Raw genomic sequence first — 19,857 nt, 5'->3', positions numbered from 1 at the left:
ATCCCAGGGTCATGGGATCGAGCCCCATGTTGGGCTCCCTGCTCATCAGGGAGTCTGCTTCCCCCCTCCCTCTGCTGCTCCCCTGCCTTCATTCATGCTCTCTCTCTTTTTCTCCCTGTCTCAAATAAATTTTTAAAAAATGGGCAGGAGACATGAACAGCCATTTCTCCAAAGAAGACACACAGATGGCCAAAGACACATGAAAAGATGCTCAACATCACTTCTCAGGGAAATACAAGACACAACTACAATGAGCTATCACCTCACACCTGTCAAAATGGTGAGAATCAACAATGCCAGAAGTAACATGTGTTGGTGAGGATGTAGAGAGAGAATCCTCTGGCACTGTTGGTGAGAATGCAAACTATTATAGCCACTCTAGACAACAAACAGTAAAGGGGTTTCTCCAAAAGTTAAAAACAGAACTACCCTATGATCCAGCAATTGCACTACTGGGTATTTACCCAAAGAATACGAAAATACTAATTCAAAGAGATACATGCACCTTGATGTTCATAGCAACATTATTTATAATAGCCAAAATATGGAAACAGCCCAAGTGTCCCATTGATTGATGAACAGATAAAGACGACATGGAATTATATCTATATTTACATATATACATACATACATATACACACACACACAATGAAATATTACTCAACCATATAAAAGAATGAAATCTCACCAGTTGCAATGACAGATAGATAGAGCTGGAGAGCATAATGCTAAGAGAAATGAGTCAGTCAGGGAAAGACAAATACCATATGATTTCACTCATGTGGAACTTAACAAACAAAACAAATGAGCAAAGAGAAAAAAAAGAGAGAGAGAGAGGGACAACCAAGAAACAGACTCTTAATGATAGAGAACCAACTGATGGTTATATGCGGGGGGTGGGGGAGTGATGGTGAAATGGGTGATGGGGATGAACGAGGGCACTTGTGATGAGCACAGGTGACGAATGGAATTGCTGACTCACTACACAGTACACCCCAAACTAACACTACACTGCATGTTAACTAACTGGAATTTAAATAAAAACATTAAATAAGGGGTGCCTGGGTGGCTCAGTGGGTTAAGTCCCTGCCTTCGGCTCAGGTCATGATCTCGGGGTCCTGGGATCGAGCCCCGCATCGAGCTCTCTGCTCAGCAGGGAGCCTGCTTCCTCCTCTCCCTCTGCCTGCCTCTCTGCCTACTTGTGATCTCTCTTTCTGTGTCAAATAAACAAATAAAAATCTTTAAAAAAATTAAATAAGTAAAATGGATATAAGGAAGACTATATAGCAGAAGATTAAAAATGAATGGGGCTTGTAAAAACAAAATGAAATAAAATGTGCTACGCCATATGAAACATTAAAGATGTTTGGATAAGAAAAAAAATAAAGCATCTACTTCAGCCACATTTTAGTACAGTCACAATGTCATGCAGCCATGTCCTTAGAGACTGCATTTTTAAGAAACTCCCCACTTCTTTTTTTTTTTTTTAAATTTATTTATGACAGAGAGAGAGAGTGAGAGAAAGAACACAAGCACAAGGGAGCTGGAGAGGGAGAAGCAGGCTCCCCACTGTGCAGGGAGCCAATATGGGGCTCGATCTCAGGACGCTGGGATCATGACCTGAGCCGAAGGCAGACGTTTAATGTCTGAGCCACCCAGGTGCCCCTAAACTCCCCACTTCTGCAGGTGGTCCTGAGGTGGCAAACTCAGAAGAACCACCTTGAATTTTCAGATAATGAAGACAGAGAATGAGAAGCCTCATGGATCATCCTCAGATTATAAAAGGAGATTTAATAAAAGAAAAAAGTCAGCTTGCCCAAACATCTAATGCTAAAACACATATGCCTTTGCCTCTGCCTTTCATGAAATGAAGCTAGTTTATTTCAGGGTTTCTTGTACTAATGGATCCAACATGTTTAGATGTACCCAGTATTTTCATGCCTACAAAGTAGGGCGGTGCTAAGCGAAGTCAAGTGAGAAAAGTGGAAGAAATGAATCACTGCTCTAAAATCAGTCAGACCCAGGTCCCATTTTCTTGGGTTTTAGTCACATTATTATAGCACATTATTAAATTCTACTTCAGGCAATGAAACTGTCAAAGAACACAGGAAAAAGTCACCAGAGGAAGAACTGCAATAAAGTTTCTCCTCCTGGCCAAACTCTTCTCCACATGTAAGGGAAACTGGTTATTCTGATAAGAGTTGATATAAATATATAATGGCTACATAAAGATGTTGAAATCAATTACAGTTTTCTCTTCAAGGTTTTAGAATCCATTTTCCTGGTTTTAATTCATGATGTAGTTGCTCCAAAGCGGACTCTGATTTTTAGCTCATTTTACTCAAGGTCAGACTTGGGTGAAGATTCCTGGAGTCTAGCAACTGTAAAGATCAGCCTGGTGACAGGAGCCGCGGTTAAAATGGTATCTTCCTACCAGCCATGAACACTGCTGCTCTCGAGCGATATCCTACTAAAATAACACAGACATAGAAGACAATGGAAAATATGCTGTGATGAGATGAAAACTCATCACAATGTGAAAAACCAAGGCTGAATGACAACCTGTGATACCCAAGAGACTCTTGAAGAAATTTCTATAAGCAGTTAGGCCAAAGAAGCTGGTCTGAGGAAACAAGGGCTGGCAACTCCCATTTGCCTCGTGACACAGGGCCACCCCGCCCACCTGAAAAGAGGCAGGACGGCAGCCTGGGAGGGGACAGTGCTAATTTTTGACGTGACCAGAGAGTTATTGCCTCCTCCCTTTTCTAGATGCAGTTAGAGATCACATCTCCCAGAAAACAATAAATAGGAGAAGAAAAGGATCTGACGCAGGGGCACACTGTGTCCTGGGAAATGCCCCTGAAGTGAAGCCCTGAAGGTATGGAGATCAGAAGAGTCTGGTAGCTATGGACGCTGGGATTCTTCTAGCATCCCAGAAGAACTACCTGGTTCTTGGAAAACTTTCCAAGAACCAGGTAGTCAAAGGGGAAGAAAATGTCAAGTACATCAATCAGATTCACTGCAGTGTAGAAGGCTCAATGCCCAAGGCCACTGGGACCGGTGGAAGCTGTGCACATCACCCTGACTATAAACAACAGGTTTGAGAAGTAATTAACCAGAGAACCGTGATCAGAGGCCAAGAGATGGCCACGTACTCTGTGTGGACAGATCCATCACTGCCTATACTCAGAGGAAGAATACATAACTGATACATAACTGATAATGTTAGAATACATAACTGATAATGATTTAGAATGAAAATGAAGATTCTAGCAGAGGTCTATTCAGAAAGATTCAGGAGAAGCATAGTTCTATGAATAGGAATGCAGAAAGCCCCAAGTAGAGATAAGGGACCGTGGAATGAGCTAAAAAGGAAAAGATGAGATGCAAAAGCTCAGCTGATTATGGCTAATAGGCATCGACCTTAAGTAGATCTACACTTAAATTCTGGCTTTTCCATTTGTCAGTCCATTTGACTGCTCTAAAAAAACCACCGACCAGGAGGCATATAAACAACAGGAATTTATTTCTCAGTTCTGGAAGCTGGGAAGACCAAGATCAAGCACCTACGAGGTCACCTTCTGGTGAGGGCCCTCTTGCTGGTTCACAGCCGGTGTCCTCTTGCTGTATCCTCACATGGAGGAAGATGCTAGGGATCGCTCTGGGGTGACTTTTATAAAAGCATGAAACACCTACCCATTAGGTTACTTCGTAACTTAATCACCTCCCAAAGGCCCACCTTCTGACCCCCACATGTGAATTGGGGATGGACACATTCAGACCATAACAGTAGCCTTGGGCAAATCATGTAACCTCTTTAAGTTCTGGTTTCTTCACCTATAAAATGGGGATAAAGAAACCTATTTCACAAGGTTAAACCTTGTGAAACCTAAACCAAGGTGAAACCTATTTCACAAGATTAAACTCAAGGTTGCTTTGAACTTTAACGCTAACAACATGACCAATAGTGGGAAGTATAGGGAAGGCTCTAGAACAGTGCCTGGGTATGCAATAAACAAGCAGTAGTTGTTGTTTTTGTTGTTGTTATCATTATTATTATTACCATAACAAGAGTAGAAGAAAAGGGAACTGGACTGAGGCAAAGGAAGGATTGCAAGAAACTAAAACTACAGCTGATAATAATTGACATTGGAGATCCTAAAGAACAGAAGCCAAGTTGCAAAAATGTCTAACAGATAATGCAGAGGAGATCCAGAAGACTGAGAAAAAGGGGAGAGAACTGAAAATAATGCGAGAGAAGCTGAATCAGCGATTCAGCCTATTAATTAAAGCTGTTTTTGAGAAATAAATTGAGCAGAACTAAAGCAATAAGCTAACATATGTACAAGGAAAACTTCCAAAGTAAAAAATAATCTCAGCCTGCAGATCAAAGGGCTCATACAGATGAGGCAAAATTAATTCTTAAGTATTTTAAAAGACCACACCTAGCTGTAACTCAGCAAAAAATTTAAGCTAGGGAGATAATTAAAGAAGAAAAATCCTCCAAAAAACGTTCCAGGGACCAGCTCAACCAGAGAGCTCTTTCAAACAATCTGTGAGCTGTTCCAGAGCATAAAAAAGAAGGAAAAAACCATCCCAGCCATTTTAAAATGAAGTTAGCATAACCGAGACAACAGACCCAACAGGGAGGAGAGAAGCCTCCAACCCCACTTTCCCTCCTGAATTGACGCAGAAGTCCTAAATAAAACCCTAGCAAAGTGAATTCAGCAGTATAAAAAATTTACATACACATGATCAAATTGGATTTATCGAGACAAAGGAAAGATGGTCCCAGATTAAGGTACCTATTAATATATCATAGGGTTAGAATACACAGCAGCCTTATTTTTTTTTTAAGATTTTTTATTTATTTATTCGACAGAGAGAGATCACAAGGAGGCAGAGAGGCAGGCAGAGAGAGAGGAAGGGAAGCAGGCTCCCCGCCAAGCAAAGAGCCCGATGTGGGGCTCGATCCCAGGACCCTGAGATCATGATCTGAGCCAAAGGCAGAGGCTTAACCCACTGAGCCACCCAGGCGCCCCTCACAGCAGCCTTATTATAAGGTAATCCCCGTTACCTTAATGCAAAACTTCAAAAATTATTTTTGACAACCTGAATAAATAATACATTATGGATGTTTATGAAAGACCCAACTATGTAAAATATGGTTATACAATGCATTTGAAATCATATAAGAAAAGATCGTAAAATACTGCTTCTTTCTAACTCTCACATAGCATGAAAACATATTATGGCCCCCCTTCCCAAGCATCCTCGACAGCAGTAACCATTGTCACAGGAGCCACTTGGAGATACTTAACAGTTTTCCAGAGGTACTGTCTTTACTTCTGTCTGAGCACTTTGCAGTCTACTTAGGATACATTTTCATTTCAGGATATCATTTATCCTTAAATTGCATAATTGTGATCTCTACAACAAAGGCTTGCTTTATAAACTTACAACTTCCAATTCTTGCAACTGTGAGATCATTTCCTGGGAATAATTACTAAATCAGTATTAAATGTCTTGGCCTCCTTTCTTATTGATTCTTTCTAGTGACCTCTATAAGCATTCGATTCCAGACCTGATTAAAGTGCTTTACCATGCTTCTCAAAATAAAGTAAAGTGAGAACACACTCAGAATATGAGAGATCTTATAAGGAGTCAAGTGTAAGATGTCTCCATTTCTCCGGGAGAGGGGAAGTTTGGGGGAGGTTGGAGGGAGACACAGGGTATCTTCCATTCAGCTCGTTTCCCAGCAGGGCATGCTCAGAAACTTGGAGTGTTTGTATCCCAGCGAAGCAACTGAACAACCCTCCTCAGAGTGAATGCCTCTCCTGCCGTGCCCAGGCTCCTCAACAGATCAATATGGCAGCAAACCGTGGGGAAAGCTCTGCTATATCATGAGGTCCAATAAGAACATCCAGATCATCATCGACATCATCTCAGCAGACCACCGGGGAGCCAGAAAGGTTGCTGCCTGGTTCTGCCTGACTGTGTGGCCTTGGGCAGGTTACTTAGCCTCTCTGCTTCAGTTCTCACATCTGCATGGTGGGATAATAGTAGTCCCCAGGTATTACTGTGAGAATGAACTGAGCTAGGTCATGTCAAGCACTTTAAACACTGTCCTACACAGAGTAGGCACTCAATAAATGCTAGATCCAATAACAATGCCTGATTAAAAGCAAAACAAGGGATACCTGGGTGGCTCAGTGGGTTAAGCCACTGCCTTCGGCTCAGGTCATGATCTCAGGGTCCTGGAATCGAGTCCCGCGTCAGGCTCTCTGCTCAGCAGGGAGTCTGCTTCTCTCTCTCTCTCTCTCTCTCTCTCTGCCTGCCTCTCTGCCTACTTGTGATCTCTCTCTCTCTGTCAAGTAAATAAATAAAATCTTTAAAAAAAAAAAAAAAGAGCCGTGTCTCTTTTCAGGACATTCCAGCAATTCCATGGCTGATGGAGACTATGTTTGCTGTTAATGTGTCTATCTATGAAAATGGGGCTAGGTCATAAATGCTGAACATAACTTTAAAAGAAAACAAAACTACTCTTTTTTTTTTAAAAGATTTTATTTACTTATTTGAGAGAAAGGGCAACAGAGAGTACAAGCTGGGGGTGGGGGGCACAGAGGAAAAGGGAGACGCAGACTCCCCATGGAACATGAAGGCCAATGTGATTGAGTGGGGTTCGATCCCAGGACCCTGGGATCATGATCTGAGCTGAAGGCAGACACTTAACCCACTGAGCCATCCAGGTGTCCCCAAAACAGAACTACTTAAAAAAAAAAAAAAAAAAAACTATCAGATTGAAGCAAGTGAAAAATCTATCCACTTCGGCCTCATGAAAATGTCTGGTGTGGAGAAAATGTTCCCCTAAGCACACACACCACAAAAAAACACAAACTATGAGTAGAATACCCAGATTAATTCCTCAACATGTCGTCACACAGGCCTCATATTGTCACTTTACAATAAAATTCACCAGAAGACAAGTCCTATCCTCACCCTTGGAGTTTCCAATCACATTTTTAGGTTTTAGTTAAAGATCATCAGGGATTTGCCTTTTTTGTAAAAGACAGGCCAAAGAAGATTCAAATGGTCTTAGAAGGAAGAGAGGCAATCCTGGGAGTATGAGCAAACGTAAAAATATATGTGTGGGCTCACATATAGACACACATACCCGTATACACGTGTGTATACGCATATCTACCCACACACTCACACCAACATACAATTAATAGCTAAGACCACAGGCTTTGAAGAATGAAATTATTCTTATTATTTATTCTTATATTATATTATATTATTCTTATTATTTATTATTTATTATTTATTTATTATTTATTATTTATTATTCTTATTATTATGAAAGTAAAACAAAACTTTATAAAAAAGGAATTATCAGAAAGTAAGAGTTCTTGATAATGAAAAAATATGACAGTTAAAATGAATTTAATAGGGGTGTCTGGGTGGCTCAATGGGTTAAAGCCTCTGCCTTCGGCTCGGGTCATGATCCCAGGGTCCTGGGATGGAGCCCAGCATTGGGTTCTCTGCTCAGCAGGGAGCCTGCTTCCTCCTCTCTCTGCCAGTCTCTCTGCCTACTTGTGATCTCTGTCTGTCAAATAAATAAATAAAAATCTTTTTAAAAAATTTAAAAAAGAAACAAAATGAATTTAATAGAAAAGGTTACCAAATAATGATAAGGAAGTTTCCCAAATAGTAGAAAAAAATAAACAGGAGAATTTGGAAAAAAACTAAGGAAATTAGAGGATAATCTACTAACCAAATAACAGGAGTTCTATAAAGAGAGACTAGAAGAAAGATAGGATGGAAGGCCAAACAATTCTGAAATAAATAATACAAGAACAGCTCCCATTAAAAAGGCACCTTTAGTTTCAGATACAAAGTGTTCTCAGAGTGCTTATCATGAGGAAACCAAGATCTACACCCATTCGTGCATCACAGGGACACTTTAGCAAACTGTGCCTAATAAGACAGAAGAAAAACCATGAGTTAACAGAGGAGGAATCACAAGGGCACTGCCAGAATGAAAATGATTTTCAAACACTTTCTTTCCTCCTTCTTCTTTTCTGCTTTTTCTCTAATCAACGTGTATGAATTTTATTGTCAGAAAACAATCTTAGTACAAAAAAATCTATACTTGGCCACTCGAGCCTAGATTTAAATGGTTCCATTTCCCATCTGTCTTCTTAATGTCACAGTCTGTCTCTACACTGACACGGAACCACTCTAGTCAGCACAAGTCCTAGTCACAGAGGATGCCTGGGCCGCAGAGACAGCAGAGAACGAGCCACTCTAGGAATTCACTGCCTGGCTGTTCTGTGCCGGAGTGACGTCTGCTCATACTCACTCGGGTGGTGAGAGCTTGTTTTCAAGCGTTCTTCCAGAATATTTTGATATCTGAAGGAAGAGGGGGAAGACCCATAATTCTTTCCCTTAGACCCATTTTCTACCCATTATTATCATGTCTCCGCTCGCACAGTTAACATTTATTTTAATAAGGAACTGCTAAACGCTCCAATTTGTCTTCATTCCATTTATCGAATACCACGTCCTCGGCTTTGCCAAGAGATGATTTTCCTATTGACAGACTTACCTGTGGAGAAGATGAACACCGTGTTGTTCCAGAGCCCGTGGCTTTTTAAGGCTGCCGTGACATTTCCCACTGCTTCATCCATAAGAGACACCATTCCTGCGTAGTGATGTCTATTCTTATCCTGGATAAATTTGTATGGTTTCAGGTATTCCTCAGGAACCTGCAGGGGCTCGTGGACAGACTGAAGAGCGAGGTAGAGAAATAGAGGCTGGAAAAAGAGTTCGTGCAAATCAGTTAAGAGGGTATGGAAGCCTTAAATACAGAGACAGAAGTCCAGATTTATCAGTTAGTGAAAGTAATATCAAGACAAACCACAGAATGCTGTGAAAATACTTGTAAATCATTTATCTGACAAGGGACTTGTATCCAGAATATAAAAGAACTCTTACAACTCAGTAAAAAAAGACAATTAACCTAACTATGAGATGGGAAAAGAACTGGAATAGACATTTTTTCAAAGAAGATACACAAATGACCAATAAGCTCACGAAAAGATACTCAAAAGACACCTACAGCTGTAGCGAGCTGGGGTGATGGGGGGAGGGGTGCGTGATTGCTAACAGACGCGAGGTCTCTTTTGGGGTGATGAAAATATTTTAAATTTAGATTGTGGTGATGTTTGCACACCTCTATGAATTTACTACTGAATTATAAACTTTAATTGGGTGACTTTTATGGCACGGGAACTATTAGCATGAATAGATACTAAAAATGTAATGAAAGACACAAGACAAAAAATTAAAAATAAAAACTTTAGATCTAAAATGACCCAGAAGGCTCTGATCCAAACAAATAATAATAATACCAATAATAACAACTATATATTAAATGTTGTTTATGTGCTAGATACTATGATACTGATTTACATATTCTGTCTCATATAATGCTCAAATCCAGCCTGTTACACCCATTTCACAGATAAGTTAACTGGGGCTTAGAAAGGTTATAGGATTTGTCCATGTTCATATTAATTGCAGAGCAATTTCTTAAGGGAAACTCCACCATTATGGTGCAGATATGTACCAAGAGATGCTTTAGCTTTTTGCTTTTGCCAAAAAAAAAAAAAAAAAGGGTGGGGAGGGGCATCTGGGTGGCTCAGCAGGTTGAGCCTCTGCCTTCGCCTTCGGCACCAGTCATGATCTCTGGGTCCTGGAATCAAGCCCTGCATGGGGCTCTCTGCTCAGCAGGAAGCCTGCCTCCCCCCTCTCTGCCTACTTGTGATCTCTCTTTGTCAAATAAATGAATAAAATATTTTTAAAAATATTTTATTCATTTATTTGACAGAGAGAGAGGTCATAAGTAGGCAGAGAGGCAGGCAGAGAGAGGGAGAAACAGGCTCCCCACTGAGCAGACAGCCCAATGCAGGGCTCGATCCCAGGACCCTGAGATCATGACCTGAGCTGAAGGCAGAGGCTTAAACCACTGAGCCACCCAGGCGCCCCATGAATAAAATATTTTTTTAAAAAAGTTCCCACACTTTCGGAGAGAGTTCAGGATTTTTCATATGCGAGAACAAGTGAACACCGTGCCTTGCTAGTCTTTGATCGAGGACCAAACATAATCCCAATTTAATTCCTGGAAACTAAGGAGTGTGATAGCTGATTCTGTTTTACCTTTTACACCAGTTTATAGCATTTAACATTAGTGGTATTCCAGGTCAGCCTCTCCTTTTTTAACGAGCCTTTCTGAAAACAGTCTTCTTCATTGAGCTCCTACAGAATTCCTTAATGAGTTGAAAACCCTCAAAGAGACAATAAGGGTTCAACCCAAGAATAATAATACAATTCTGTTAAAGTATTTGAGGCACTTAAATCTCATAGATGAATGGGGAAAAGTTAGAAACCAGACTGGGGTGGGGGGGGGGTGGCTCATATTTCATTCTTCATTACTGTTGAGATTTTTTTAAAATTCTGTATTATATACTTTGCTAGATAGTGTAAGGAATATACACATAGAGCGCTCAAAAAGATACCCAAAAGGTTATTTTTAGTTCAGATCTTTAGAACTTGGCAACCCCTTTCCCGCCAAATCCAAATGTTAAAAACAGCTGTTACATATCAAAGTCATCACTTTAAAACGTATTTCTCGAAGGAGGTTAGGTGATGGAATGATAACTGTGATAACTAGAACCTAGGCTTCATTTTTCTAACCCGTCCACAGGAGAACATTCCAGGTCGCAACTCCAGAGGTCAACACTGCAATCTTCGACACTGCTTTAGCTCTGCCAATACCCCCCCACGCCCCCGGCCAACACACACCCTCTCTACTTCAGCCACACGTAGAGCAGCACTTCTAAGCTCCCCCAGAGCACCGTGCAGGGAAACCCACAAGCCCTGCCAGAGGGGTGGTGATGATGAAGGAAGCTGGGCTGAGATGCCTGGAGGGGCGATGGGGCGATGGGTGTGCAGGGGCATCGGTGGGCCGCGGTGAAGGCGAGGGTCTGCTTCGGGAGCAGCCGTCGGGGACCTCAGCACTAGGTCAAACCAAGCCCTACCACCAGCCACGGTCTGGATGGGGACAGGATTATATATTGGAAGGCTACCACAGTTTGGAGCCCACATATCATTTTTAAAATCAGGAGATACCACATAAAACTCCATGGTTAAAAAAAAAATGTCCTTTAAGAATCAGAACTCCGACAACTCCTTGCCCATACTCCATTGGGTAACGAACAGCTGGAGCATGATGCAGAGGCCTCACTCTCAAGTGCTCTCCAATTCCTAGAGCCTCCCCACTGTTCTTCCTGAGGGCCTTCACTTACTTAGGTCGGCAGCCTGGCCCCCTGTAAACCCCAGAGCCCGTGACCCAGGCGGGGCTTCTCGGGGTGGGGGGGTGGAGGAAGGAGAAAATGCACTCATCCTGGTCATTAGCGGCAACATGGCAAAGCACAGTGAAGGAGAGAAAGGGAAAGGGGGCAGGGTGTTCCCAGGCAGTAAGTGATCTCTAGAGGTGATGGCCAGGGAGGAGTGCTTACAATCACATGGGGGGCGGGGGGATGATTCTCAGACCATCATTAGAGACTCTTACAAATATTCAGTATGGGGGCGCTTGGGTGGCTCAGTCATTCAGCATCTGCCATGGGCTCAGGTTATGATTCCAGAGTCCTGGAATGGAGTCCCTCATCAGGATCCCTGCTCAGCAGAAAGCCTGTTTCTGTCTCTCCCTCTGCTGCTCCCACTGCTTATGTTCTGTCTCTCCGTCAAATAAATAAATAAAATCTTTTAAAAAAAAAAACCCAGGGGCGCCTGGGTGGCTCAGTCATTAAGTGTCTGCCTTCAGCTCAGGTCCTGATCCCCACATCCTGGGATCGAGCCCCACATCGCGCTCCCAGCTCTGTGGGAGGCCTGCTTCTTCCTCTCTCACTTCCCCTGCTTATTTTCCCTCTCTAACTGTGTCTCTCTCTGTCAAATAAAAACAAACAAACAAAAAACCCCAAATAGTCAATATGGAAATCATTCTACTCACTTTGTTAAATACAGCAAAACATCACCTGTTATTAGTTTCCTTAGGGACCCCTTACTCTTGAGGGGTCAAAGTTTATAAAACTGCAGCAAATCCCCCATTTTTCCAGGGGTCAGGCTTGTTTAGATTCAAACAGAAGGAATATAGCTGAGAAGAGGGACTGAAAAGCACCTCTGAGGGATGCGGACTGTGACCATCTCTGGCCCTGCAAGGGCCTCGCACTGCCACCAACCACATCCTAGAAACTTACAAGTTAGGGTTAAGGTGTTCCTCGAACAAAACAAGCGATCTTTTCCCCCCGTGTCACCAGCAGTCATCGAGGACCATGCAGTGTGCGGGTGGACAGACACACATCAGTTCATCTCTGGCTCACCAGGAGGTGGCAGAATGACGTGCAGTGCAGCCCTATTAATAAGATGAGGCCCAAGGCAACACAACCAACTGACCTGCAGCCAGCTGAGGTAAGATCCTTGCCGCACAGTGAACAGACATGGCTGATTTCCCCAGAAGACCTGCCTACGTGGGTTCAGTTCACTGTTGACCTAAAGCAAGCAGCTGCCATCCTGAGGACAGACTCAGTATTACTATGCTATCTACTGACTTGAGTTCCAACCCAGGCATGCCTCAGCCTTTGGAGACCTGTGGGCACATTCTGATCATGATTCAAAAACATGGTAATACTGGAGCTGATTTTGACCTCCACGGACCTCCAGGTCTATGCGAGACCCTGGTCTTTCCCTTGCTCCTTCTTGGGTCACGGTCCCTGCTGTAACCAAGCCAGTTACAGCTACCGCCTTTCCAGCAACCCATAACTATAACCCTTTCAGGATCCTTAGGAATACAAAACAGAGTCCTAGAGGGGAATCATGACCAAATGTTTAAGTATTACACAAACTATGACATTATCGCCTAAAGTTGTTAGCATATTAGTAAGATGCTAAGGGTTCTTTTCCTTTTCTTATTATGCCATAGGTCTCCTAAGATATCTACTCTAAATATCCTCCCCATGCTAAGAAACAGATCCCAGTGAGGAAGAAAGCCTTACTTTCTTTAGTATATTTTCCTAATTTAAAGTGTAAATTTTGGGATGCCTGGGTGGCTCAGTGGGTTAAGCCACTACCTTCAGCTCAGGTCATGATCCCAGAGTCCTTGGATCGAGGCCCATATCGGGCTCTCTGCTCAACAGGGAGCCTGCTTTCTTCTATCTCTCTGCCTGCCTCTCTACCTACTTGTGATCTCTCTCTCTCTCTGTCAAATAAATAAATCTTTAAAAAAATATAAAGTGTAAATTTTAAAAATATAGGATGCATTTTTTAAATCATTGCTCTATTGTTGGCTTTCGAATTAAGACATTCCTTTCCAACTCATGTCAGGAAAAAAATGTCTACCACTAGAAATTCACATTCGCTTTAAGAAGTTTCTAGTAGATTCGGTTTATGAGAAAAACCTTCATTTTTATTCTGCAGAGTGTTGAGGGGACTATTTCTAACTGAAGGATATGTTATGGACATGTTGCTTTTATACTGTTGTGTTAGTACTAAGAAAATTTTTCCTGGAGAAAAAAAGACATTCCCTCCCAACACATGTGCCATGGCTATTAGCAGTATCTCCCTGAATCCAGCACCAACTGTGTTTGTTACAAAATACCTCCATATGCTCTTTTCCCCTCAAGTGCTCTTTAAAATAGGCACATTTTTAAGATGGCTTGTGGATACTTCGTGTGTATTTCTTTAATGATTTCCATCTTAGGACAACTTACCTATGCTATAGTCTCTATAGACCACCTAAGAAATTAGCACAGAATTAGATTCAACATTGGGATAAAATGAGGAAAAGCCCAGCTCCTGGAACTATGGGATGCACCATTTTACTGAGAACTGAAAATGTAAACGTCTGCATTTCCTGTCTTAAACAAACATTCTGGGGCTGTTCCTCGGTACTGATTATTTCATTCATTTATGTCTACACTTGAAGCTCTACCTTGAGGACGTGGGGAATGCTGGCCACTGCTTCAGAATATTTCAGACACTGTTGGAAAGTCCCCATCCTCTCATCTGGCAATTCCCATAATGCTACCTGCGAGCAGCACTCTATTACTAACTCAAGTTTGGATGGTTTGCGGGCTCTTCGGGACTCATTTCCCCCAGTTCCCGTGCTTTCCGAAGCACACCAGATAAGGCAGCCCACCCACAAAGAACTATTTCACCCAGCTGCTTCCTCTTATCCGATTAATGTTACAGGCACTGTGAGAAAATACTCCATTGTTGCCTAATGGGAACTCATTTTTACTGTAGGCATATTATAGCTGTTGCATGATTAAGGTGGTGTTTTACTGTAAGCCTGGAAAAGGCAGTTGGCTTGAGCTTGTCCCCTGTGTTTGAGGGGGGTCAATAGTGCCGACACATTCAGAATCACCACTGGGAGGGAGATGGGGGCAGAGAGGTAATTAAATACCAATGACACCCTCCCACCAGCACGAATAAATCACAATATTTGTTATTGGTCTTTATTACAAGCTTTTCAGATGAGCCCGATATACTGTCAAGATTGGAACCGTCAAGCTGAATCATACACTGGGGCTAATAACGTCCAGTCTCGGATATGAGCTGTGAACTCGGGATGCCTGTTGAGTGCACTGAGCTCCGTAGTCAAATGGCATGGGTTTAAATTCTGGTTTGGACTCTCAGTAGCTCTGTGACCTTGAACAAGTCTCTTGTTTGCTTATCTGTAATAGGGTGCCTAACTCAAATGACAGGACAAGAACCACAATTCCCTTAAGACCTCATCTTGTTCTTTGGGCTTTCAGCACTATCTATAAAACACCTAGCATACAGAAGAAAACTGAGAACCTAAGCCAATTACCTAGCACAGTTATCTTTCCAGCTCTCTGAAAACTGGTTCAGATTGACATTTTTTTAAAGATTTTACTTAATTATTTGAGAGAGAGAGAGCATGCACACAAGCAGAGGGAGAGACGGAGAGGCAGAAGCAGACCCTCCACTGACCAGGGTGCCCAATGCAGAGCTCAATCCCAGGACCCTGTTAGGCAGATATTGAACCAACTGAGCCACCCAGATTCCCCTGTTTAAAACCTGCATATGTCCACATATGTAAGAGAATGTTCTGATCTTCCAAGTTCCGCAGGAAACATGGCTACTCCAAGACGTCAGCATTGAGAGTGTAAAAAGCCCAAGGTGGGGTGAGAACAGACATAAGGGAAGACTTCCAATATTGAGTTATAACAGGCAAAGGCAAAGCCAGGAAGAAACTATGTCAAAAAGGGAGTCACCTGCCAGGTACCACATCTGAACAGATATACAAACCTAAACTCAAACTGTGATCTCCCTTGAGGCCATTCAGTAATTGTCAAAGAAGCAAAGTGCAGAAAACTGGGAGCACCAGGTAATACTGCACATTCTGTCATTTGCTACATCAGGGTCTTACTGAAGGACTAACTTCAGTGTGCTAATGCAAGTCTTAATGAAGCCACACTGTGGACCCACTATCTGACAAGATGAATCTGTGACCCAATTTCAAACGTATATTCAGAAAATTTAGTTTATAAAGGTAACTCTCAGTTAACAACAGCCACAGCTACAAAAACGTTTAGGGCAATTCACACCCTTTTCCATTTCTACCTTTAGATTAAGTCATAAGATTTTAGTGCATGGCTCATCGGTATACTACATTCATGGAGTGAAAGACTTAATATTGTTAAGACATTCATTCTCCCCATGTTGTTCTACAGACGCAAATCCAAAATGAAATGGATGAAATCCAAATCCACGCAGGAACTTTCTTGGTAGAAACTGACCAGGTGATTCTAAAACTAACATGAGAATGCAAAATATCTAGAATAGCCAAAATAACCTTGGGAGGCCAAATACAAAGAGGACTTGCCCTGAACCCAAAGTTTGTCCATCTCTTAACAGAAAGTTTGCCATAATACAGCCTCATCATGTACACAAGCCTATCATTTTAAAAAGTCAACATACTAAATGCTTACAGTACATGCACATAATACACCAAAATTATAAAACTATGTATCTACCAAAACACTGTAGACCCAGTATTCCTCAAAGAGTCATCTGGGGACCCTTGGTGTCAGGGTCACCCTTGATGAGTTTCGTTAAAAGGCTGATGTGTGGGAGCGCCCAAGTGGCTCAGTTAGTTAGGCTTCTGACTCTTGATCTCAGCTCAGGTCTTGATCTCGGGGTCGTGAATTCAAGCCCCACGTTAAAAATAAATAAAAATAAAAATTAATTAATTAATAAACAAAATAAAATCCTGATGTATGGACTTCCCCTAGACCTAAAGAATCAGACCTTTAAAGAGGGGTTCCAGGAATTTCTATTTTTATCATGTTCCCCAGGCAGATACCGATACACTCCAAAATTTGAAAACAACTCCCCTAGAATTTATTAGATTTTTTCTTCCCCAACAAGCACCTTTTTCCTGCACTCACCTGAAGAGATGCTATCTTAACACAATTTTGATATCAATAAAGACACAAGACTTACCTTCTCTGGTGGGTGGTTAGCTATGAGGGCTGTAGCTCTTTCGGTAAATATGTTTGTTGAATACATATTTTTATATCCTGTTGCCACTTCTTCACCATCTCGAAAATCAAGAGCACATCGTGTGACATTTAGAGCATCAATTAATGTACAGCGCTCATGGGAATAGTAATCTTCACTACCTAGGAGATAACCTACAACAAGAATGGGAGATGAAAATAGTCAGCATAGCATAAAACTTGTAAAACAAACTAATGTTTCAGCATTTAATTGCCTAGTGCAATTGATTACCCATGACAAGTCTAATCAAATGACAAGGCTAATCAGAGCACCACTTCTTAACATCTCTATATTTGCTAGCAGGAGGCATTAAAATGTTATTGTAAAAAAATTCAAATCCATTCCTCCTCAGTCAAGTCTTTAGAACACAAGGCTCTGTCATGTAACTCTCAAAGTGAATGAGTCCAAGTAAATCCATTTTAAAAAATCAGAGTTTAAATTCAGTAAAGGTGATAAAATCTTAATCTTTTAAAGCTATCTAATGGCAAAAACAGCATATGGTTAATGTGATTTCTTACAAGTTTTTACTCTGAGGTAACCACATAAATGAACACAGCGTTCAAATAATCTTGATATTGACCTTGGGAGACTGGCTTCAAGGTTATTTAGAGAAGCAGTGCTGGGAGGAATCATCTTTAGTCAGATGCTGACACCCACTGGTGGAAAATACAAACCTTTCCAAACAGGAGGCCTAGACAATTTAACAGAACGAAAAGATCAAACTAAAGTACATTTTTCTACCAACCATGATCTCAGTTTCGCCGCCAATGTAAATGGCATGGACTGCCTATCGCACAATTTGAATGTAAACATGAAAGGAAATGGGTCTTCTCAACTAAAGCTGTTTCTGCAAATGTTCCATATTTTCCTAAAATATTAAGATAAGCTGTGCTACATATTGTATGATTCCACTTCTATGAAATGTCCCAAAGAGGCAAATCTATAGAGACAAAAATTATGTTAGTGGTTGCCTAGGGCTGGCGGGGTTGGAGGAAAATGGGGAGTGACTGCTGGCAGAAAAGGGGTTTCTCTCTGGGGTGATGATAATATTCTACAATTGGACTGTGAGGACCATAGCACAACCCTGTGAATTTATTAAAAATCAGTAAGTTGTACGCTTTAGTTGGGTGAATTATATGGTGTGTGAATTCTATATACCTCAATAGAGCTATTAAAAAGAAATAAGCTGTGCTAGACTCTGAGCCATCTCCTAACAAATAATGCTTATGACTCTTAAAATGAGGTGGATAAAATTGGCCTAGTCCTTTCTATCGTCCTAAGCATTCTCTACAATCAAAAGCCTTACACTGTTTACATGAAAAAGGAATTAATTTTTAATTCATTTCCTCCTTTTCTATGATTCAATAAATTCAAAGCCTAGAATACAATGAATACCTTGGTCTTAAGACCACTTTATTTTTAATTTAATTTATTTACTTATTTTAGAGAGAGAGAAAGAGTGAGCACAAGGGGAGGGGCAAAGGGAGAGAGGGAGAGGGAACCTCAACCAGACTCTGAGCTGAGTGTGGAGCTAGATGTGGGGCTTGATCTCAGGACCTCGAAATCACAACCTGAGCCGAAATTAAGAGTCAGAGGCTTAACCGACTGAGCCACCCAGGTGCCCCAGACCACTTTTTAGATGGTAATCTTTCCCAGAATATTTATAACAGAAAGGGAAATTAAATGTATTTGTTAATTAATATGTAATAGAGGAGGAAATGTATCCATAAAATGATCTTAGCCCTTACATGGATAATTAGAGAGGCTAGGATACTGGGGTTCTATTTGGAATTTTTAGTAACTCCTGGGTGTTAAGAGCTTGAGGAAATCACTTAGAGTTATTTCTCTGTAAATGTAAACTGCTGTCTATTGAGAGAATGTAAGCATAGGATATACTTGATTAAAAGATGTATGGGGGGGCACCTGGGTGGCTCAGTGGTTTAAGCCGCTGCCTTCGGCTCAGGTCATGATCTCAGGGTCCTGGGATCGAGTCCCGCATCGGGCTCTCTGCTCGGCAGGGAGCCTGCTTCCCTCTCACTCTCTCTGCCTGCCTCTCTGCCTACTTGTGATCTCTCTCTGTCAAATAAATAAATAAAATCTTAAAAAAAAAAAAAAAAAAAGATGTATGGGGGCGCTTGGGTGGCTCAGTCAATTAAGCGTCTGCCTTCGGCTCAGGTCATGATCCAAGGGTCCTGGGACAGAGCCCTGTGTTGGGTTTCTCTACTCAGTGGGGAGCCTGCTCCTCCCTTTCCTTCTGGCCCTCCCTAAGCTTATACATTCTCTCTCAGACAAATATATAAAATCTTTAAAAAAAAAAAAAAAAAGATGTAAGACTTATCGGGATGCCTAGGTGGCTCGCCAAAAATAAATAAATAAATAAATAAAGTACCAACTATAAATATTAAAAGGATGTAACAAATAGGAAATTCCAGGAATAGAACTATTTATTTACATATTTGGCCAGAAGGATACCAAACAACCATGTGGCAATCACACACAGCTTTTCTCACAACAGTGATTCACAAATTTGCACTTATATGCTGAGCCTGGAAAGGAGGGCATCCTATGCTTTTTTGGTGAAAAATCATAAAATACTTTTTGAACAACTAAATCACCAACTTTTTAATTTAAGTTTTATTGAGCTGTAAGTTATATCCCATACAAGTCACCTACTTAAAGTGTATAATTCAATGGTCTTTAAGGTATTCAGAGCTGTGCCATGAGCCCCACAATCCTCTGCTTTTTTTTTTTTTTAAGATTTATTTTATTTAATCATGAGAGACAGAGAGAGAGGCAGAGGCAGAGGGAAACTCAATCCCAGGACCCCAGGATCATGACCTGAGCCAAAAGGCAGTCACTTAACCATATGACCCACCCAGACACCCCATCTGACTGCTTTTTAACAGAACACCTAAGTCGTAACAGTGCAAAAAGCTGCATGGTCATATTCCCTCCTATCTACAAGTCCCCATTAATGGCGGGTGTTGGTTCATCTGAATCCTGGGGCTTCTCAATTCTCATAAAAGGATATGATTTTCTTCTGTCCAATTGAATTTTTAAATATGTGATTTGGATTTTAGTGAAAAAATTAAAATACCTATCATCCTTCCTCTTGCCAGAGCATAGGTATTGATCAATCTTTCAGCAAAGGTCTGACTGAAAACTGTCAAAGAATATACAGACTGCCTCTTCCCTTTAGAATTTCCA

The 19,857-nt window shown here is 41.4% G+C and overlaps 1 protein-coding gene across 2 annotated transcripts in view; it reads right to left on the bottom strand.

Annotated features, from left to right (window-relative positions):
* Nucleotides 1-19,857, bottom strand: part of ARSB (arylsulfatase B) — a 167,532-nt gene that overhangs the window by 128,841 nt on the left and 18,834 nt on the right. For both annotated transcript variants that reach the window (XM_046000902.1, XM_046000903.1), the window contains exons 3-4: nt 16,594-16,784; nt 8,612-8,819 (exon numbers count right to left, since the gene is read on the bottom strand). In XM_046000902.1, the coding sequence (XP_045856858.1) occupies nt 8,612-8,819; nt 16,594-16,784 (399 nt within the window). The remainder of the gene's footprint in view (nt 1-8,611; nt 8,820-16,593; nt 16,785-19,857) is intronic.

This window comes from Meles meles, chromosome 3, assembly GCF_922984935.1.
Source record: "Meles meles chromosome 3, mMelMel3.1 paternal haplotype, whole genome shotgun sequence".
NCBI lineage: Eukaryota > Metazoa > Chordata > Mammalia > Carnivora > Mustelidae > Meles > Meles meles.
This window is presented reverse-complemented; position numbering and strand designations above follow the sequence as displayed.